Raw genomic sequence first — 21,647 nt, forward strand, 5'->3', positions numbered from 1 at the left:
GCACAATTCCCTCCTCGAATTAACAGTCATAAATCACATTCCCCAATTATTTTAAAGCACGGGCTTCCCCTCCAGCCGCCAATTCTTTATCATCTCTTATTTCAACAGTCTTGGTTCTCATGCTAGGTTCAGTGTTATTATGTCTAGCTAGACTCTCATGAACATTCCCCCCCTCTCCTCAGCATCATCTAACTCTAAAAGCGAAAAGAAGAAAATGGCTGCATCTCCATCTGTTGTCAATGCAAAAACATCCTATGTTAGCAGCATTGACAAGAGTCTTGCCTGGAAGTGTGGCAGGTCAGTTGTCATTACTTGGAATCTCACAGCAGCTGAGCTTCCTTGGCTGACAAGATGGGCTGTAACATCTGGTCTTTTAATACTGAAAAAATGTCATTTCCTAGAAATGGGGAGGATCTTCCTGGCTAGTTATCTGGTTCTTGTAGGGAAGAAGGTACCACATCCCCAAGGGGGTTCTGTTTGGTCTCTGGGTGAACATCAGCAGCAAAAAGCCTCCTTCAGGCCTTTAGCCCTAAGAAGCTTCTCCAAGCTGAATATGCCCCACCAAGGAGCAGATTTGGCTTTCCCTGAGGTCCTGCCACAGGCAGGTGAGAAGACTGTAATATCTATCCTTCCCTGCTGTCCCCCCCAATGTTCTCCCAAATGCATTTATTGGTCTGCATGTTGCTATGTATTTTGCAAACTTGAAATTGTAGGAAGCATTCCCTGGACTGTGACATGCTTGTGCTATTTCTAGTTAGCATGTAGAGTATTCACAGTTTATTTGGTCAATTATGGCCATAGACTTATAAAATTGGCCAGTGCCACTTAATTTTAGCATGCCCAAATCCTGCTCATTGCAGGAATCGAGACAACTTTCCTTTGGAATGAATCTTATGGCAACCCACTCCATGTCTCACTCCGGTTTAATGAAAAACCATTGCTGAGCAAAAACCTTTGCCTGAATTCAGTCTTCAGTCAACCAGGTATCTACTTAATTGTCCTGCCATCAGTGCCCAATTATCAAACTGTTTAATTATCAGAGGATACTTTGTCAAGTGCTTTAATGAAATCAAGATAAATTATGTCTACAATATTCCCCTCTCTACTAAGGAAACAGACATAATTTATCTTGATTTCATTAAAGCACTCGACAAAGTATCTTTCTTAGTGTGCTACTAAGGAAGTTATACAGTCAGGAAATGAAATAAGCTTGGTTTGATAAGCCTTCTTCTTGACAAATCCATTAGCTGATTGCTAATAATTACTGCATTTTTTTCAAGACACTTTCAGATAGTTGTCTTTATGATCTGCTAATATTCTCAAGAATTGATGCCAGACTAGTTTTGTGTCTCCTTTCCCCCTGCTAAAAGATGGGGATTTTCTTACTTTCACCTTTTAGTTGTTCTCCAGTATTCCTCAGAGACAACAGTTCCTCCAGGACTTCACCATATAATTCATCCAGCTGTCTCGGTATTTCTGGAGTCTCGTTCCTCCTTAGAAAAGGTACAGCCCAAAGTGTTTGTTAGAGGATAGGACTTTGCTGTCTTCATGCAGCATCTGGAAAAGAGTTCTTCTTCCTTTTCGTTTAAATATATCTGAAGAAGCTCTTTCTCCCACATTTGTTCTCAGATCTTCACCAAGCTTTCTGTTTTTCGCACGGGGTTCCTTTGCCATCTTCTTTTAGGAAAAGCCCCAGGCCAACCTGAGGAAGAGAGCTCCTCCTCCTCCCCCCCCCCCCCGAGTCCTGGGCCTTCCCCCTCTGCCCTGACTAAGGTGCAACTAAGAGCCACCTGCACCTTCCATTTCCACCCAGAGCATTTTTTGCTGCAGTCCATGAATTCCAGTGACACTCATTTATTTTATTCAGCAGCCAAAGTAAAAAAAAAAAAAAAACAACCAAAAATGTAATAATTAAGAATGAGGCAAGTAGCCTGGCAAATAAATGGGCATGTTTTATTCATTACTGCTTCATTATTCATTATTGAATAAAACATTTTGGTAATTCCTTTTCTGGTCATTCAAAACAAACAATAAAGAAAGAAATATGTGTAATAGTTCATAACCTCCTCCCGAGTTCAAGGCAAATTTTATTGCTGGCAGATTCCGTATTTAAATGAAAAATGTGTGTTACTGTGCAGTTCCAAATCCAGCGCTCTTAGCGTTGTCAGAGGCTTTCTTGTGGATCCCTGGGAGTCCAGCAGATGCCCCGTGGAGAAGGCGCCCCGGCGGAGAGAGCACAAGCAGAGGGCTCCTTCTGCCTGTGGCCCCAGAAGCCCTTGGATTGAGCTATGGGGCCTGGAGTTCTCCTCGCTTCTCCTGCCTTGGCTCCAAAGCTCTGTGCGTGAGGCCTTCCCTGTGAGACGGGCTGGGCTGGCTGGCTGGCTGAAGCACAGAATTGCCCAGCTAGGTAGGAGGGAAGGAGGGGCCTGCTTGCCTGCTTATGTGCAGCCCCTTTGCCCTGTCCATTCCCTCCTTGCTGGTTCCTTGTCTTCCACCTGATGTCTGGTGCCGATCTCTGCTTCTTTGTGTGTTGCCTGCCTGCTGGGTAGTTTTATATTTCTTTCTTTGGAGTCAAATAGACATTGCCCAGTTGTTATCTGCAGCTTCTCTTGCCAGAAGGTTAAAGTGCTGTAGTGCAGATGTTTCCTCCCCTGTTTCTGTTTCTCAGCTTAGAGAATCTGAAGGAGAAAAAGGCAGCATCCTTTGTGAGTGTTAAAACCCTTTAAAACAAATAAACCTCTGCTGCAGCTGGATCCCCCTGTCCTGACTGACTGGCCTCGAACCCAAATGTTACAGGAGGCCTGCCTTCTTCGCCCCTTGCAAATAGGACTCTTCAAAGAACTATCTCCATGGTTGGCAAGGGGGGGTTTGTGATTGCTTGGGAATGTCTGAACAACCCCCCCCTCTCCAGATTTTCCATAAATGAACAGGGAACTTCCCCCCACCCCCCACCACCAGTTTGAGGAAGGAGTATGGCTGAAAAAGAGCTGCAAAGCTTTGAGTTGTTTTATTTAGGGAGATTTTCAGGTAATAATGCTTTATCTATCATACAAAAATAGAACATCAAAATGATTGAAAGCCTCACAAAATAAAAGTGTTTTCAACTATATTTTCTAATTACAACTAGGAAAAAGTCAAGAGGGACCAGATTTACATTACAGGTAATTAATTATCGGGTCAAATAACATGTGATCCCTAATGGCCAGGGGGAATGGCCTTGTTTCTGCTGCTGAGGGAAGGTGGCCATCCAGGCACCATATCAGCTGTCCTTCCTCGACCACCCTCTTGACATCCCCTCCTTGCCCCCTCCATGGGGTGCCACAAAGCGTGTCAGAATAGGCCCTCTTTGTCTGCCTGGCAGCTCAGTGGCACCATTTCCATCTGCCCTTCCTTTTCAAGCTAGATGTTTGCATCCAAAAAGATCTGGAATCTCATTTGGTCATTTCTAGCTTGAACTAGAAAAGCTGCCTCCAGTTTTCAAAACCTCCGGGAGAGCATTCCAAAACTTTTAATAAGACAGAAAAGGACAAAAAAATTAAATACAATAATAAGAAGAATTTCAATGTAATGTAATACATTTAATAGTGGTTCCCAACCTGTTCTTTACCACAGACCCCAGTGCACCCACTGCCCCGGTGGGGCTCCTGGTTTGGCCACCCTGCTCCCACCGGGCAGGAAGAGAGGACCTGAATGGGCTTTATTTATTTATTTATTTATGAGACTTATATACCGCTTTAAGTGCAAGCACTCTCTAAGCGGTGTACACCAGTAAGCAATGTATATATATATTTACATTGCCCCCAACAACCTGGGCCCTCATTTTACCTACCCCGGAAGGATGGAAGGCTGAGTCAACCTTGAGCCGGTAAGATTTGAACCGCTGACCTGCTGAACACAGTCAGCTAAAGTGGCCTGCAGTACTGCACTCTAACTGCTGCGCCACCTCGGCTTCTCTCTAGGCCACTGAAGAGGAAGCCAACCGCAGCATCTCCTCCTCTTCTGGAGTGGGCCAGGCCTGGTCCACTGCAGTCTGACCCGCCTTAAACCCGGGTGTTTGCCTCTTTTGCAGCTGAACCCCAATCTCAACCTAGTTCAGCTGAAGTGTCCTTGCAGAGGAGGGTCAGGCATGTAACCCAAGCCCCCTGCTGTGATGATGGACTTTATGAGCTGCATTCCAGGGTTCCCTGGAATTTGAAAGCACCCCGGAGCCACCGTGGGGGCGCTGGGGATGCTGCTGCAGGCCCTGCAGTGGCCTTAGCGTCCTTTGGCTGCCCTTCCACGCCTTTGTTCTGCTGGATGTAAGCAAACATTTCTCGCTACCCTCGGTCCCAGATGGGGCTTGCTCTTATATTTAAGACATTTACGCAGATCCTTCTCACACTGTCAAAATAATGTTTAAAAATTAAAAATAAGAAATTAAAAGGGTTCAGGCAATGGCACAAAACATAATGTTGTGTTTCCCAAACAAATGAATAAATCAGAAGGTGTCCCAGACTTCTCAAGTCAATTACTAACTTTGGCCACTGGTGTGTCTGCATTTTAGAGACACCAATAACAGAAACAGATAAGAAGGTAATTAATAGTTAACCACGGCTGGCCCATATACCAGTTTCCCGCTAGCATCACAAGAGTCTTTCCCTTGGCAATCAAGGCTCCCCAAAGGTAAAGCAGCCAGGCCACAAGGGCCGGCTGTTGGCAGGGCCTCCCTGCGTCCCTGGGGGCCCTTTGAGCTCTAGAAGGGCCCCCAGGGAGCAAGAGCTGAGGCCTGTGGTCATTTCTGGTGCCTATGACTCAGCCGCCACTCACACAGACACCCGGTCCATGGAGCTTATGGAAGCAATTCAGCCCCAGGTCTTTTTTAATTTCAAAAGTAGCATTTCATCTGTATTGAAAGAGGCATTTGCAAGAGACTTTGGATACCAGGTTTTGGTTTGAGGCAAGGGCTTTAGAAGATGAGAAAGAAAAGCTTAATAACCTCACATGCCAGATCCAGCTCAAATTCCCGCTTGGCTTCTGCAGGAACCCAGCTGTGTGGTGTGAACTAGGCCACGGCATTAAGCTGCCTTGGGGCTGATTGGTTTGGGCATCGCGTGTCATCCGATGCCAGCAATTGTCACAATTTAATTTGGATTAGAGAATTAAATATGTGACATCTCCAAGGAAAAGGCCTTTACTTCTGCCAGTTGTATCATAAACAGGAAGCTTTCTGGAAAAAAGCTGACAGCCAGCTTGATGAGAGGCCGCCCACGTTCCTTTGTCTGGCATCTGGTGACATGAATCAATAAAAACAGGAAAGGGCCATAAAATGTTAGTGTTAAAGTCAAAAATTCATTGTGTGTTCTTCAGCTGGCCAGGCCCCCAGAAAGCCACGGTGGGCTGTAAAATGCTGCCTGGATGTTCCAGGGAAGGGAGGCTTGAAAACTGATCAAGCTGCCCGACCTAAGGCTGCTTTACTATTGAGAAGCAAAAGTGGTGTTATTGGGTAATAAATTTTGGTCAGACTAAAGTCATATATTATTCAGGATACAGTTAGACTCATCACTTCCTTGAGAAAGGAGTTTCCTTCTGAACCATTTATTGTGTCCCTATAAAAGTTATTAGTGTGACTGTGTGAATGGTGTGCCATGTTAGATTAACTCTCTCATTTTTCCTTCTTCTCCTAGCTTGTTTTAACATGTCAGCAGTGTTTGTGTTTGTAAAAACAATGGGGATTTGTAAAAAGAATGGTATTTAAGACCCCAATAGGCTAGTCTCAGAGTGTGGTATCTGTTCCATCCTCTTTTGCCTCTTCCACCCCCCATCTACCCGCAGTCCAAGTCTTCATGTGGAGCCCAGGAAGAAAAAAAGGGAACCCCCCCAGGAGACCCCAAAGCTGTCCCCTCCTGTTATGCCTTACAGGCTCCCCCTTTTTGTCCTCACACCCATGATGGGTGACTTTAGGAGATTTGGGGGGCTTTCGGGGACCCTGCCATCGCCCCCACAGGCTTGCTCGCTATATGGATTGTTTAGCCATTCAGATGCTTCTCCCTCTAGGTTGGGTGAAATGACATTGACTATGGCCCCTGGTTCTGGGTAAAGATAGGCCCAGCGATTCAAGTGAGAACGTATTTGGTTGAGGAAGAAGATCAGTTCTCTGGGTCCCCATTGAAGGTCGCTTTGAAGGGTGGTGGGAACACAGGCTGCTGCAGACCCCACCCTGGTTGCTGGTCTAGTCTCCGCGCTTGGAGTGCCCCCAGTTGCTGTTGGCCCCACCCGGCCTGCTGATCCAACGGCTGTGGGGCTCTCTGCTGCTGGCCAGCGGGGGCTGGTGGTGCCCCCAGCTGCTGCAAGGCCTCTATTAGTTGATGTAGACTTAGAGACGGCTGATCACTTATCTGTGGAGTTTGCTCAATTTCACCTTGCTGCTGGGCCCAGAGGTCACCATTCAGCCTCCCCCCAAAGCATTCCCTCTGGCCTGCTGTCATCTGGACTGGATAGAGAGGGAGGTAGACTGTTATCCCTTCCAAAGTAAAGTCCTTCTGGCTTGCCCATTCGGTCATCCCCAGAGGACAGGGGCTTTGTGTCCCCTTTGTTCTGTGGCTGCCGCTGATCCCTGTCCTCCCTTTCCAGGGGTAGCAGGCATTTTATTGCCTCATTCCTGAACCTGTCCCTCTAAGCCTCCCTTTGCGCTCTCAAAGGCCCCTGAGAGAATGTGGCATCTTTGAAAGGGACAATAAAGACACCCAGGCTAGAGAGCTGCCCTAGTTTGAAATCTTCCACTTCTCTAGGCAAACTTTGAGAGACCCCAGGTCACCGAGAGAATGAGAATAGAATGAGAATCTCACCGGACAGTAAAAATCTGCACCCAAGGTAGAATTGTATCTATCAGGAAAAATGCAGATTCCTTTTGAGAAGTTACTCGTAGGGGATGACCAGGCTGGGTCCGAGGGGGGGAGGGAAGGGCCAAGTGGGCCATCAGCCATGAGTCCCTTCACGCCCACAAGAGAGCTAAGTCCAGCCCACCTTGAGTTCCGTTGTCTCTTACCTGCCGCCAGTTTGCGTTGACCGTTAGTGGCAGATTCTTGTAGAGAGCGTGAGCTTGCGGTCAACTTTTCTGTTCATTTGAATTGCCCGGATCTCCTGACTTGACATTATTTCAATTAATCAATCGGATTGCAAAGGTAGACTTTACATTTTTTGCCTTCTTTGCGAACCAGAGTTGGGGTTTGGGGGGGAGGGTGACCTCAGTCTCCCTCCCTCCCTCCCTTTTCTACAGAATGAATGTAGAGGGGAGAACTCTCTCCCCATTGCACAACAACAGTAACACTTATGCCAAAAGAGATACATATATGGACATTTATAGAGGTCATTAAATGCCAGGTACAGAATTTGCCTTTAACATGAATTTTGAATTCCCCACCCCCAACCTCCAGCCTTCACGCCTCTGTTTTAACACAGATTACACCCCAATCCTGCCCGAAGGCTTCATTTCTGTATTAACTCTCCTGTCTTTGAATCCTTGATGACTTAGACTTATTGAACAGTATGTTCTTGCTCTCTTTTGGCAACTGTTTTCTTTTTCCTTTAAAAGCTGTCTTCTTTTCCTCTTCAGAATAATTGATTCTTGAATTCAGGTCACTATATTTGCACCTCAATTAGTCAGCTGCAAAATGCAGAGGAAAAAGCTGTTTCCAAGCCTCTCCTCCTCTTTCTCTCCCTCCCCAGCTTGCAGGAGGTCTCAGCCCGAGCCTGGCTGGCTCGGGTGCTGTGCTCTGGGCATGGCATGGCCTGGTCAGCAAGGCTGGCCTGTACGTGGGCGGCTTTGTTCAATCAACTGAAGCAAGGCCAGCATCTGCTGTCCATCGGCTCCTGCCCTCCGTGGGCCTCCACGTTGGGTCTCACTGTCCCAGATTCTTTAGGGGTAGGACGCCAGTCCTCCCCCATGAGGACTATACCACGCTTTCCTCCAATTTATCCACATTGAGGAAGGGTCCAGGCCGCACGCTGCTGCTGTCTTCAAAGGAGGTGCCCTGTGCCAGCCTCCCATGGACTGACTGGCTGCGTTTGGCCCACATGAAGCTCAGACGCTTGGCGTAGCTATAGCAGGCGCTGGAGGAGGTGTCTCCCATGTCCAGGGAGCTGCTGCGCCTGGCTTTGGCCGAGGCCAGGGCCCCCCGGGCAGCCCCTCCCATCCGACGCTCTGCACCCTCAGCTGCTCCCGCCTTGGCCCAGCCCTGCTGGCGCTCCCTGGGGGGTGTCCGCTGGGGCAGCAGGCCATTTGGATGTCCGCCATTGGTCTGTGAGTGCACGTTGCTGACTCTGGGCAGGCTCCCGTGGACACTGCCACAGACTTTGTACTTCACCATCATGACTCCTGTGAAGACCAGCAAGGAAGCCACGATGATGCCTCCCACCGTCACCGTCAGGGCCCCCCCTAGGAAGTGGACGTGCAGCGAATGGCAGTCTGGGTAGGCTTCCTGCGTGGTAAATTGGGCACAGCCCAACAGGTGGGTGGCAGCCAGGGAGGTGGCCAGATCATCAAAGATAGCTAAGATGCACAGGTCATAATCCATGCTCGACACGAGGTGCTTAAGAAGGAAGTCCTGGCTGCTGGCAGGGATGATCCTGCAGGCGAGAAAGACGGAAAGAGTAAGCATCCACAGCCTCCACCCCCTCCCTCCTCTGATGGGGGGGGGGTCCTTCTCTCTAGGGACAGGAACCCCCACCCCCGTTCCTGGACATGGTCTTTCCACCCCATCCCGCCTTCTCTTATGCAAGCAGCTTATCTGCACGTTAATGGCCTGTTATTCTCTTGTGTCCCAGAAAATCTGGATAATCTTGTGGCACAGTTACTGGTGCAGAAGGAAAGAAAAGGTAACCGTAGCTACTGTATAAACAAGAGCTGCTGTCCCACCCTACAGATCACTCAGGCCTTCTTGAGAAGCCAGCAAAGTTTTATCTGATTCTTGAACACTGTCCCTCCCTTGGTTAAAGACCCTGGAGAAATGGGGCTCTCTTTCGCCCCCTCCCCCCTGAGCATTTCATTTGGGACCCTGAGCTGAATCCCTGGAGTTGATGAGGGATGCTGCTGGAACACTGACGCCTCGGCGGAGGATGTGACGCCAGGGAGGGGGACCTGCCTCAGGGGGGTGAGCAAGTGGCCACTTCTTTGCCCAGATCGCATGCCCAGGAGGACCCAGGGGCAGAGGCTGCCTGCCAACCCAAGCTGCCTCTGGGAAGGAGAGGTGGTTGCTTAAGAGCCAGGGCTTGTTTGGGCTGCCGAGTGGCGTGAAACAGATTGAAGTGATCCACATCTTCTGTGATTTTGATTTTTAAGTTAGAAATTCCTACAAAATGGAGCCATTAGGAAAGAAAATCATTTGTGGAAAATCCTTTCTCTTGACTGGGCTATGCTGAAGGATTCCATTCATAGAATGGAGGTTAATCCTCCCACCTGCAAGTTCTGCAGAAGCCCCTGCAGTTGGAAACGTCTGACTCGGCCTCTGCTTGAGTCTCGAGCCTTTGAAGCCTCCCCCACCCCACTGAGGAACTGGGCCCGGCTCTTTACCAAGCGGAGCCAAGCTCTTGGAGGGGTGATTTCGCTCAGGGCCACGTCCCTTTCTGTGGGTGACTCTCTCAAGGGAGCAATGCTCGAGCTTTTGGGGATGCTGCACTCTGTTTGCGTGACCTACTGCATCCCCAATCCCAGATCTCTTCTAGCACAGCCGGTGTCTCACTGGTACATGCTTCAGGTCTTGTGGGAACAGAGGAAAGGGGCGAACTGAGGAAGACAACTCTGTGCCTGTTATGCAGTCCAACATCGTTCACAAAGGGAGAGCCCTCCAGTTGAGTGAGCAACCGAGATGCAATCGGGGAGAGGCCCGTTTGTATCCTGAGAAATCTGAATGGTACTGAAGCAGCCAGGGACCTTCATTGCCAGGACTTCTCCAGGAAGGAGAGCCTGAAATTAAGAGCCCTTTGCCTGTCCATCCGTCGTGGGAGCAGGCTCTGTCCCCACACCGCAGGCCCTTACCTGTAAACAAGCGCATTGTCCGCAGTGCAGTTGTACTGGATCTGATACATCCAGGCCATGTAGGTCGACTTATCTGCCAGCCAGCGCACCAGGGCTGATGTGGCAGTCACCTCCAGCACCTCCACTCTCTTCTCAGAAGCCTCTTGGGTGGCGTTGGCAGAGCTCTTGGCTGAGGTGGCAATGTCGGAGGAGCCTGGATCCTGCTGCAGCACCGTGATGCTGCCGTTCCCTCGATGAGGCAAGGGGATGATTTTGAGGTCCACGGTGGCTGTCGACTCCCCAGCAGCATTGACAGCGATGCAGGTGTAGGCCCCATCATCACGAATGGTGGTCACCAAAAGGTCAAGGGTGCCGTTGCGGAATGAAATGGTCCTGGAGGAGTTGGCAATGATTTTGTCATCAGGGGAGACCCAGTGGATGACTGGCTCGGGGTCTCCGCGGGCTCTGCACCTCAGGGTGGCCCTTTGGCCCTCCAAGATCCATAGCCTGTGGGTGTGCCGAGTGATGAGAGGGGGCTCGCAGGTGAAGTCCTCCTCTGGCACAGACCAGAAATACCGGCCAGCCACGTGTTGGGGAGAAGCACAGGTCTCCATGTCATCCTCTCGCGCCAAACGCCGCAGCCATAGCAACTCACAGTTGCAGTGCAAAGGATTTCCCCCGAAGCTGAGCATGATGGTGGCTGTGTAAGGGGTTGGGCTGATGGCCCCAATCTGGGAGCGGGCAAACAGTGGGTCAGGGGGCAGTGTGGAAAGGCGATTGGAAGTCATGTCCAGCCGTGAGAGTTTGTAGAGTTCATCAAAGCTTCCTTCCATAATGAAGTCAATTAGGTTATGATCCAGGTTCAGGGTGTGCAGGCAAAACATCCCTTGGATGCCCTCCCAAGGGACGCTGCGCAGGTTGTTGTAGGACAAATCCAGGTCTTCCAGAGTCAAGAGAAAGTCATCAAAAGCAGCCCCAGAGATATTGACCAGCTGGTTGTTACTCAGGATGAGATGCTGGAGGTTCAGCATTCCCCGCAGAGCCTCCTCCCTGATCTCTGTCAGCCGATTGCTGTCCAGGTGGAGCGAACGGAGGCTCTCCAGGTCCCCAAACGCAAAGGGCCGGAGGGTGTCGATGGTGTTCCGCGAGAGGGTGAGATCCACGAGGCCCGTCATGTTCAGAAAGTCCGGGGCTTCCACCACCCGGATGAAATTGTCAGCCAGACGCAGCTCCACTGTCCGCCGGTCTATGTTGGGCGGAATGAAGAGAAGCCCTTTGTTGGCACAGAGGGTGCTGAGCGAGTCGGAGAGGTTTTGGCAGACGCAGTGAAAGGGGCAGGACTCCACCTGAGCTAAGGTGCTCCCCACCATCAGAAGCTGGATCAGAAGCAGCCTTTCCATGGTAGTTGCCTTGACAGGCCCTGGAAGAGAGAAAAATAGATCAGTGGGCATGAGGGGCTTTGGTAACTTTTTGTCTTTTTTTGGACCTTTAGATCTTCCCCTCTTTCTCAGGACGTGGTGCACGTTTACTTGAGTTCTCTCCATGCCTAGTCCTCTAGTGTCCCCTCTTACCAACAGGCCATCTCTGAAAATAGCTTGCTCCACCGGCCCGCCGCTTGTGAACTCAGGAAATCCATCTCTTTCTTTGTAATTTTAATCTAGCAGTTCTGGTTGTGCAATAGACAAGTCTATTTCCTCTTCTGTGTGGCTGCTCTTGTGCTGCAGTCATCTATTCTGCAGGCCAAACATGCCCAGATCCTTTAACTGACTCTCCTCAGGCTTAGTAACCCTAACCCCTGAACTCCAGCTTTTCACTGTCCCTCCTGATGCCCAGAATTGGACCACAATGCTCTCCCTGGGGTCTGACCTGGGCAGAGGGACCAAGGGGAGAGGAACAGTTCCTTCCTGGGATCTGGACTCTGTGCACCAATTGAGGCATTGCAAGATTTCCTTTGCCCTTGTGGCAGCTACGTCATGCGGCTGGCTCAGATGCCTGTCCCCCCTTGTCCTGCCAAGCCAGGTTTCCCCACATCTTGTGCCTTTCTTCTGTTAAATTCCATCCTGTTTAAATTCTTCTGTTAAATTCCTTTGAGGCTGCCCAGATCTTTTTGAATCTTCTGTCGTCCAAAATATTAGCCCTCCCTTGCACCTGTGTCATCTATGATAACTCTGTGTTGGCTTCTGTTAATTGAAGTATTTATAAACTATGTATAGTTATAAATGATTTATCAGACATACATTTTTTCATCTTATTCCAACACAGGCTTTGCCACTTTTACTTAAAAATCCTTCACAGTCTATCCCCAGATTAGAAATTTTAGTGCTCTTTTGATCACCCGACTGATACTTCTGTGCCCAATATATACAATTAAGAGCCAGATGAAAATCTGAACAAATTAGCATGAGTGAGAAGAGAAAGGTGGACCACCAAAAGACGTTTGGTGAAGAAGAACCTGATGCTCCTTGAGGCTTCTACGGCATGTTGAGATTCATTGCCGTTCTTGATTTTGATTTTGTTCCTCTCTTCTCCTCGGATTTCTGTTTCTGGGTGGGATGTTAGCGGGGAGCAAATGGGCTCTCAGGATCAGATTTCGCTAACCTGGTTGGCTTGAGCTCCCTGCTTCCATTTGGAGAATCCTCTGGGAATCCACTTGGCAGCTGGACTTCAAGGGGGAAGAGAAGAATCAGCTTCTCAGGCTCAGCATCTCACAAATTGCTCTCTCACCCCCAGGAGTTCTTCTAAAATTTGCTGCCACAGAGATTCTTAATGTGGCTGAAGGGCAAAATGTAGAGAATAACCCCATGACTGCGTTTAATTAATTAAACCAAATTTAAATTAAATGAATGATGGTGTTTGTCTTAGCAATACCTTGTTTGTTGAGTGAACATAATTCTAATTAACATTAAATTAAATCTGCATTAGCTTTTATTGAGGCTGCACTCAATTTGTTGAGTAAGCCACAGCACACTCTTCAAAATTTAGTGTTGGCCCAAAAGATGTCCAACCATGTCAGGTTCACCCCAAGGGACCAGAGCTTAGCCTTTGTTCAGCATAGTGAATGTGAAAATATAGGCTGGTGCACACTACTCGTAAAGCCATATTGGAGCCTAGTTAATTGCATCACAGTTCTGAATTTGGGCAGCATCATCCAAGAGTCTGCTGCACACGTGGTCTCTGTGTTGCCCACCCCATTTTATGGTTAGCCTCTTGTGTGATCCAGACCACTGATCTGTACAACAAATCATAGTTAAGCAAACCATGGCTTAATACAGTGTTGTGTGTAAGAATGTGCTACCTTGGATACCCCTACCTCTTCACTGAATTTTAGTGTTTGACATTAGGGAGGAGGCGTTACATATGACAAGTTGATTTCAGCCCACCGAGAGTGTCCAAGGGAACACAAAGCCGAGGGGTCCTTCTTTGGACAGATAGTTTAGGCCAAAAGAAACGCTCCCGCTGTTTTGTTTTGGCCTTTGTGCGATGCTGTGTTGTCCTTTGGCAAGGCTTAGTTATCTCTGAGGCCCTGGAGGTTCATCCTTAGAACAGGAGATGGTACAGAAAATGGCGGGACAGCTAAGAGGCGAGCAGGCTGGAGCAAGAGAGTGCTGGCACCTGCTGCTTCACGGAGCCTTTTGTGGGGATGTCCTGAGAAGGGGGCTGGTGGCCTCGTTGATGAGGTGAGATCCCACCAGCCTCAGGTTAGCTATTCTGTAAGTGTCTCCCCATTTCAAGGAAACTAGGAGCTCTTAAGCGAAACCCCTTGCCTTGTGAACCCCTGGAGCCCAGACCCGCCTGTGGAGGCTCGATTCCCCTCCTGTAGTGGGCAAATTTTCTGTGTTGGCATGGCTTCTCTGCCACGCCTGCCTTGAAGCAGCCTGGCTGGCTGGGTGGCATCTTTGGGCAGCTGCTCTAAGGAAGTTTCTGCGAAATGGGCTCAGAACGGCTAGAGAGGGGCAGGCCCAGCCGCGTCCTCTGGCCACGGTGGCCGGAGAGGAAAGAAGCTGTGCCAAGGACTCCAAGGCGGCCTCATCCCCTGCTCAGGGCCTGGACCAGAAGGCTGAAGGAATGGGAGGGCAAGATGCATCTGCCCCCCACGTCGCTCCTCTTTGTGCTTTGGATTTGGATTATAAGCATTTGTTTATTAAATGTATGTGCTGCCCTTCTCACTCTGAAACTGGGGGTTCCTCCAGGGAAACCTCAGTGCTTTCCTTTGTTGCTTGGCTTAATGCAGTATACAGTCATTTGTTGTAATTAATAGCCACTCTTTTATTTATAAAATAATTCTTTTCAAAATTCTTAACAAGCTTTTGAAGACTAGAATGGTGTAGCTTATTTTAATAAAACAAACGTTGAGAGGAGACATTGATATTCTAGACAGGACCTCGTAACAGTCAAAAAGTCATCTATAACTAGAGCAGATAAATATAATCTGCAGTTCTGCATTCAAGAAAGCAAAGGAAAAAAATAATTAATTAAAAACACTAGTGAAGCTCTTCTGCTCAATAGGATCCAACAGGGTAATATTGCAAACAGAAGAATGTTAAAATATGAAATCACCTTTGTGGTTTGACATCCTGAAACTCTCTGTTCTGACCGGTTAAAAGGATCTACAAAGGAAGGCCCTGAAGGTGACCAGAACTGGGGCCGAACGGAAAGGGAGGAGCCTGAGAGGAATGGACGATTAAAGGCCATTTTTAAGGAATTGTCCAGAGCGAGGTAGGCAAGATTGGTGACAATGTCTTTTTTTTTTTTTTTGAGTGATTAATGCAAGAAGAGACTGTGTCACTGCCCTTGCCCCAGCCAGCACAGGAACCTCTATTGGAGAAGGTGGTGAGGTGACAATTACGGGGAGCCTGGATCGCTTTCAGTCGGAGGTCAGGCCTGGGCATGAGACTGGCAGTGCATTGGTCACTGTTGGTCAGCTGGATGGGGGGGGGGGATGCTTCTGTATGAGCAACTGTGGTGGTCTAAGTTGCCTGCAGCGGTTGGGGTCCTCCCTTTGGGAGGCAAGAGGTCAAGTCCTGAGCTATTACCATCTCCCCAGTCTGAGTGAAGCCACTGGAGAGGTCATCTGCCAATGTCTGCCAGAGGCTCCCCGGAACAGAGATGGGAAGGGAGTCTTGACAGTTGCTGGATGGGGAGAAACATGAAATGGAATGGAAGGCCTCCCAGTCTCGGGACATCTTTAGATTCCTCCAGAAGGCGACGGCCCTGTGCCGGCTGTGCTAAGACATAGGAAGGCAGACATCCAAGGAGCCTTCAGGAATTGGCCCTTTGCTATGGCTGTGCTATGTTTTTATCAGCAGGTGTTTAAAAAAATATTTAATAATTGCAGTTACCTTACTACTGTTTTATTGTGCTAGTTGTCAGCTGCTGTAGCTGGAGGGGGCAGAGGCAGGGCAGCCTCTGTTGATGGCTGGCCAAGGAGGACATGTTGGGCCACAAACACAGTTGCTGTGAAGGCCTTTAGGGAAGGCAGGAAAGTAAAACTGGCAAGACTTCCAGGTGGGTCTTGGGGCAATCCTGTTTAGATTAGGGCACATAGTTCTGAGCACTTTATAAAGCAGGCAAAAGTACCCCAAAGTTTCCCCCCTGTAAAAATGAGGGGGCGGCAGAGTCCCCCCCCCGCAATACTTGAAGAGCCAATGGGCAAGGCAAGGATCAGAGTCAGTCATGTGAGAAAAACAGCTTTCTCCCCCTCAGACAATGGCCTCTCCCAGGAGGTTGTGGGGCTGGAATGAACCTAGACCTTGATTGGAGCAGCTCCTATCTGTCTGTCATAGAACATGGAATAATAGAATTGGAGGTCTTCTGGTCCACCCCGTGCCCAAAAAGGTGACGGCCCTGTGGCATTCTGGACAAATGCCTGCTGAATCTCTTCTTTAAAAACTCCAGTGATGGAGCAACCACATCTTCTGAAGGCAGGTCGTTCCACTGGCCCTTCTCACCCTCAGGAAACTCCTCCTTATTTCCAGGTTGGATCTCGCTTTAATGATCTTCCACACCTGTCTTGCCCTCAGGTGCTTTGGAGAATAGGTTGACCCCTTCTTCTCTGTGGCAGGCCCTCAAATATTGGGAGACCCGTGTCACCCCTAGTCTTTCTCTTCGTTAGACTAGACATACCAGTTCCCTCAATCATTCATCAAACAATTTAGCCTCTTTGTGGCTTTTCTCTGCCCTTTTTTAGGGTCTCGGCATCTGTTTTCTATTGTGATGACCAGAACTGGACACACTATTCCACGTGTGGCCTTACTAGTGTAATAGAAGTGGGACTATTACGTTACATGATTTTGAAACTTCCTCTCTGTAGTAGATCTGAAGGTCCCCTTCCCCCTAAGTCCAGCCCCCAGTGAATAAATGCTCTTCCACTCCCTCAACTCTCTCCCACTTTGGTTCTCTGCTGGCATGGCCAGCATTGGCACCTGGCCGGCATCGGGGTTCTGATGGGCCCAGACCATAAGTGCTCCTAGGCCCCCTTGATGTGTTTGCTCAGCTTAGACTGCAGATGTCCAGCTGGACTAGGCTGTACACTTGGTAAGTGCCCTGTCTGTGTGTATGGGAAGGGGAGGGCATGCTCTGGGGCGGTGTGTGTGTGTGTATGTGGGGTGATCTTAGTTGGCCAGCACTTTTCTGAGCCAGACTGTGGGGCCTTCAAGTTTGGACCACTCTCTGTCCAGACATGGACCTAAGTGAAGAGCAGGCAGATTTATGGAGGCAGCTTTTAGTAGGACCATGTAACATTTCCCCTTCCCATCCAAATACTGGTTGTTGATGGGGAGGGGGCAGCTATTCCTGGAAAGGCCCCTCAAGAGCATACAGGAGGGCAGCAGGTGCCTCAGGGTAGGGAGAGCCTCTGCCAGCTCAGGGACCACAAAGACAATTTCTTGGTGGGGGGGGGGGTGAAGCTGAAGAGTGGAACCATCTCAAAGCAATCCAGGGTTGTAACCAAAGTGACAAACATTTGGCAGGAGGGGGATTCTGGGGGATTGGGAGGTTTTCCTTCATGGCAGATGACCAAGGCCCCCTCCTCGTTCTGGGTGGGAGATGCTGGGCTGTGGGAGGAGACCACAGAAGGCAATAGGCTCCCCAGTTCTCAGGGGCACCCCTTCCCTTTTCCCTCTCAGGGCCAGGACAACAATGGCTGGGACACAGGAAGGATGATCTATCAGCCTTGGTGGTCTGGATTCAGGATACAAAAGCCAAAGAATGAGGAGGGGGGCCCCTGCTGCGTCTGTCATAGCACAACTTTCCCATGGCTCTTTGGCGGGGGAGGGGGTGGGGGGGGAAAAGAGATGATCCAGGGAGTAGAAGCTTAAGAAAGGAAAACCCTGGCTTTTTTCCCTACTGGAGGAGGCTTCTCTGCCTTTCCAGCCACATCATCCACTCTGCTGTTGACCCTCCAAATATGTCGCAGCAGCAGCAGCAGCAGCAGCAGCAGCAGCACTGGTCGTTGGACAGGCCCTCGCCCCACCCCGAAGGCCCCCATACCTCACGTGCATCTGTCCCTCTCCTGCCCAGTTTTACCTTCTCCTTGGCCTCTGGGCACCCCAGAGACGAGCTGTAGCAGTCCAGCCGCTCCCCAGATGGAGTCACCTGTCCCTGTGCTTCCTCCTCAGCATCTGAGCGGGCTGTGGCCCCAGGGCTCCCACAGGTTCTCCGGGTGCCATGGGGAGGTGCCAGGCTGCCTCGGCGGAAAAGGCTCAGGGTGGCTGAAGGCAGCATCCAGCCTGCAAGCAGAGGAGCATGCTTGGTCCCCTCCCCCAGCCAGAGAAAAGAGAAAGGCTGCAGCTTCAGGCAGGCGGAGTGAAGGCAGCCATGCCAGGCTCTTCAAGGCCCAGGGCCAGCGAGGGTGGTCACTCTCTGGGCAAGCTGGCTCATCCGGTCCTTCACTCTTTGGCCCATCAGGTTCTGGCTGCCTTCTCAGCTTCCTGGGCCCTCTCGGGCTTCCTTCCTTTCAGCCGTCAGAACTCCCGGTGGATTCCATGGGATCTCAGCTGGAGCTCTTGGAGGAGAAGGGGAGCTAGTTCTTCTGGCAGCCTTGAGTTCTGAATCACCGGCCCAGGCCCATTGCAGGACCCCTCAGCCGGGCGTCTGCCTACCTGTCTTTCAGCTCTGGAAGAACCCCGGCTGCTGCAGGTTCCCCGTCTCCCCTCTTCTGCATGCTGCCGGCCCTCTTTCCCTCCGGAGACCCCGTGGCTGCTCTTCCATCCTCCTGCCCTCTTGGACCAGTTGGTCTCAGTCCTTTCTCTGTGCCGGTGGGGCTGAACCTCTCCGGACCCTCCGGACCGTTGCCATCTGGACTCCTGGCACTCCTCCTCCACCCTCCTTCAGGCACCGGAACGTCTGGATGGAGGATCGGGCAGTCACAGCCTTCCCAGAATGGTGTCTTGGGCAGCCCCCCTTCCTCCAGACCCTCTTTGTCTCTGCCAGCCTTTCTGCTGCTGCTGCTGCTTCGGTGCGCAGGAGGGGTGATGTGAGGAGGAGCAGCCTGCCTGCCTGCCTGCCTGCAACCCGTGCTCTCCCGGCTCCCGCCTGCTTTGGCCCCCTCCCCCTTCGCTGCCTCCCCAAGCTGCTCCTGTTTCTGCTGGGGGGGGCCTGAGTAGATGGGCTGCTGCTCTTCTTCCAGGGGACGGCCCTGGCTGCCTTGCTACATCCTCCTCCTTGAGCTCTGATTGGGGGGAGGAAGATGGAGGAGCTGAAAAGCCCCCTCCTTCCCAGCCTTTCTGGGGAAGAGAGACTGATAGAGCAGCCGCTCAAGAAGAAAATTCTCCCCTTATCCAGGAATCTGGGGCACCAGCCAAGGCTGTTATGAAAGGGAATTTGTATTATGAATTACGTTTCCACCCGTCTCATTTTAAGGTGCTCTGGCTGGATGCTATTTCTGATTTGGGAGGTTTTCAAGTATTTATGCACCTTTCCTCTCTCTCCTCCCCATCAGAATTGCAGGAGGAGAGAGAGCGGCCAAGTTATCTTCATTCTGTTGCCCTGGGTGATGGTTGGTAGGAGGCGGGCTTCCCTTAAGGGAAGGCATCCTGGACCAACCCAGGCTCTTTTGGCCCTTGGGCAGGAGAGGGGAGGTGGGGCAGCAGGGGAAGAGGAACACTGGAGCCCCATAATGGTGCTTTCCTGTTTCATGCATGCAGACTAGTAGCTGGGCATGAATCCTCTGAAACAATCAAGTCCTGAGACTGTTCTGCACAGAAGGCTGCTCCCAAAATGAGCATGAAAGGCATCTTTATTAAAAAAAATGTTTACGTTTCTCTCTTGAGCTCATATAAGTGAACTTCAATGGCAAATTCCAGTTTCAGTTTAAAAAGTCCGCATTACAGTTAGGTTGAGATATTTGAGGAAGGTTTCAGAAAGATTTGGTGGGCTAGAAGGGAGCTTGAGTGATGGTGTCACTCAGGTGAACCCTCCTGAGAAGCAGGGTCGAAGCAGCTTGCAAATCCAGGGCCAGCTAATGAACCCAATTCAGCAACCAACCTGCAGACAGGTAACCAGCCAGAGCCTGCGGGCCACCAGATATCCCATGGGCAGATGCTGTGAATGTGAAGTGGGCTCCTGGGTGTTTGGGAGCCAAAAAGCCCCAGAGGAAGTTCTTGGGGCAGGTAGCCATGTCCACTCTGAACACGAGGCTCCTCAGCAGCCCTGAAGAATAACAATTGTGGAGCAGACGAATCACTCCAAGGAGGACCTCTTGGAAGATGCGCGAGGACGAGCAGGTGACTCACGTGGGCAGGTGACTTACTGGGGTGGAAGTTAAAGTCTTTAGGAAATCTGGCCTATAAAAGTATACAGTACAGTCAATAGGTCAATAAATAAATCAATTTGCCACCATTGCAAAGGTGTTTTAGCTGGAGAAAACTGAAACTTGAACATATGTCTGTTCATTTAGGTATCTTTTTTCCCCTTGCTTGCTTGATTTCCATCCATCGTAGAGGGGTCACTGAAAGCTCAGCTCAGGATCTCCCATGGGTTTTGCTTCCATTGTGCTGTCATGCGCTCCTTGGGCAAAGTACTTCAGAGAAGTCTAGAGAACATTCCCCAGTTATGTCAACTTTGAGGACTTCCAGGAAGGCTGTGCACCCTGTCCCTATGATCTCATCCTTCAGTGTGGACTCTGAGTAGCCGTCCCAATGGCTCTATTAAGGTTTTGCATCCAAAGTGTTGTGTTCATTGAGCAAATGTGCTTTTGTGGATGAGTGAATGGATCTGATCTGCCTCCAGAGATGGAGGCCACACCCCTCCCCAGGGTTCAGAATAGCCCTGGGGAGGCCACAGAGTAAGTGTAACTCAGTGTAAATTGTAACTGCAGTACCAAAATGCTTAGCAGCCCTTCCTTGGCATTTGGTTTCTGTCCCAGAGAATCTGCCAGGTGAGTTGGGTGATCTTTTGCATCGTTTTGTCTATCAGACCAGATTTCAGCAATTCCTGAAAAGGTGGCAGCATTCTGTGTCATCGTTTTTATGAAGCAACAGTGAGCAGTCGAGCCAATCAATCAGCCTGCTATATAATAATGATGATGATGATGAAGTTGGAAGGGACCTTGGAGGTCATCTAGTCCAACTCCTTGCTCAGGCAGGAAACCCTATAACATTTCTGACAAATGGCTGTCCAGTCTCTTTTTAAAAATTTCCAGTGTTGTTAGACAAATTATTAACTTAATTGAGTATTTGGATAAGAACAATCAGATTCCTGTGGCTTTTATATTTTTGGATGCTGAAAAAGCCTTTGATCAATTAGATTGGCAATTCTTATTCTCACTGGTAGAGAAAATGAATTTTGGGAATAATTTTTTACATGCACTTAAAGCTATATATCAGCAACAATCTGCTCAAATTGTTGTTAATGGGGGATTGACTGAGACTTTTAATATTGAAAAAGGGACAAGACAAGGATATCCATTATCTCCATTGTTATTTGTTTTAACATTGGAGATTTTGTTGATCCAGATTCGAGAATCAACGGTAATCAAGGGCATAAAGATAAGAAAAAATGAGTATAAATTATGGGCTTTTGCGAATGATTTGGTTTTGATTTTGGAACAACCGATTAGAGCGGTTGATTGTCTATTAGAACTTATAACACAGTATGGAAAAGTTTCTGGTTTTAAAGTCAATAACCATAAGACTAAGATATTATCTAAGAATATGTTAGCCAATGACAAGGAAAGTTTGGTTAAAGCCACAGGTTTTCAGATGGTGAAAAAGGTTAAATATCTGGGAGTATATTTAACTGCCTCAAATGGAAAATTGTATAAAAATAATTATGAATTACTATGGGCAAAAGTGCAAAAGGATTTAAATGACTGGAAAAAACTGCAATTGTCACTGTTGGGGAGAATTTCAGCTGTAAAAATGAATGTTCTACCAAAGTTTCTTTTCTTGTTTCAGATGATACCTATTTTAAAAAAAGATGTAAATTTGGAGAACGGCAGAAGGGTATCAATAAATTCATTTGGGCTGGGAAAAAAACAAGGGTTAAGTTTAAGATTTTGCAAGATGCCCGAGAAAGAGGAGGACTTAAAGCATCTAACTTGAAATTATACTATGATGCAGCCGCCTTAACTTGGATAAGTGATTGGCTTAATTTAACAAATAAGGATATTCTTGTTCTTGAAGGGTGGGATTTAATGTATGGTTGGCATGCATATTTA

General features: G+C 49.2%; 2 protein-coding genes across 11 annotated transcripts in view; one reads left to right on the forward strand and one right to left on the reverse strand.

Annotated features, from left to right (window-relative positions):
* PC (pyruvate carboxylase) overlaps positions 1–21,647 on the forward strand; it is a 129,091-nt gene that overhangs the window by 65,072 nt on the left and 42,372 nt on the right. The window lies entirely within an intron of this gene.
* LOC120296936 (leucine-rich repeat and fibronectin type-III domain-containing protein 4-like) lies at positions 1,931–20,587 on the reverse strand. Of its 3 annotated transcripts, XM_039319008.1 has the most exons (3): positions 17,516–20,587; positions 10,013–11,411; positions 7,261–8,604 (listed from the first exon to the last, which is right to left on the reverse strand). In XM_039319008.1, exons 2-3 carry the CDS (start codon positions 11,389–11,391, stop codon positions 7,929–7,931), a joined length of 2,055 nt encoding a protein of 684 aa, XP_039174942.1. In that variant the 5' UTR covers positions 11,392–11,411; positions 17,516–20,587; the 3' UTR covers positions 7,261–7,928. The 3 variants fall into 3 exon arrangements, with proteins under 3 accessions (XP_039174943.1, XP_039174942.1, XP_039174941.1); XM_039319009.1 differs by lacking the exons at positions 7,261–8,604; positions 17,516–20,587 and adding an exon at positions 1,931–2,678 and having other exon boundaries at positions 10,013–14,589; XM_039319007.1 differs by lacking the exon at positions 17,516–20,587 and having other exon boundaries at positions 10,013–14,589.

Source organism: Crotalus tigris, unplaced genomic scaffold, assembly GCF_016545835.1.
Source record: "Crotalus tigris isolate CLP2741 ecotype Arizona unplaced genomic scaffold, ASM1654583v1 scf7180000021817.203328, whole genome shotgun sequence".
In the NCBI taxonomy this organism is placed as follows: Eukaryota; Metazoa; Chordata; class Lepidosauria; order Squamata; family Viperidae; genus Crotalus; species Crotalus tigris.

Coding starts and splice junctions, on each gene's coding strand:
- LOC120296936 (XM_039319007.1), bottom strand. CDS start 11,535: ATGGAGAGAACTCAAGTAAACGTGCACCACGTCCTGAGAAAGAGGGGA. Junction 8,605..10,012: donor GACAATGCGCTTGTTTACAG/GTAAGGGCCTGC, acceptor TCTCGCCTGCAG/GATCATCCCTGCCAGCAGCC.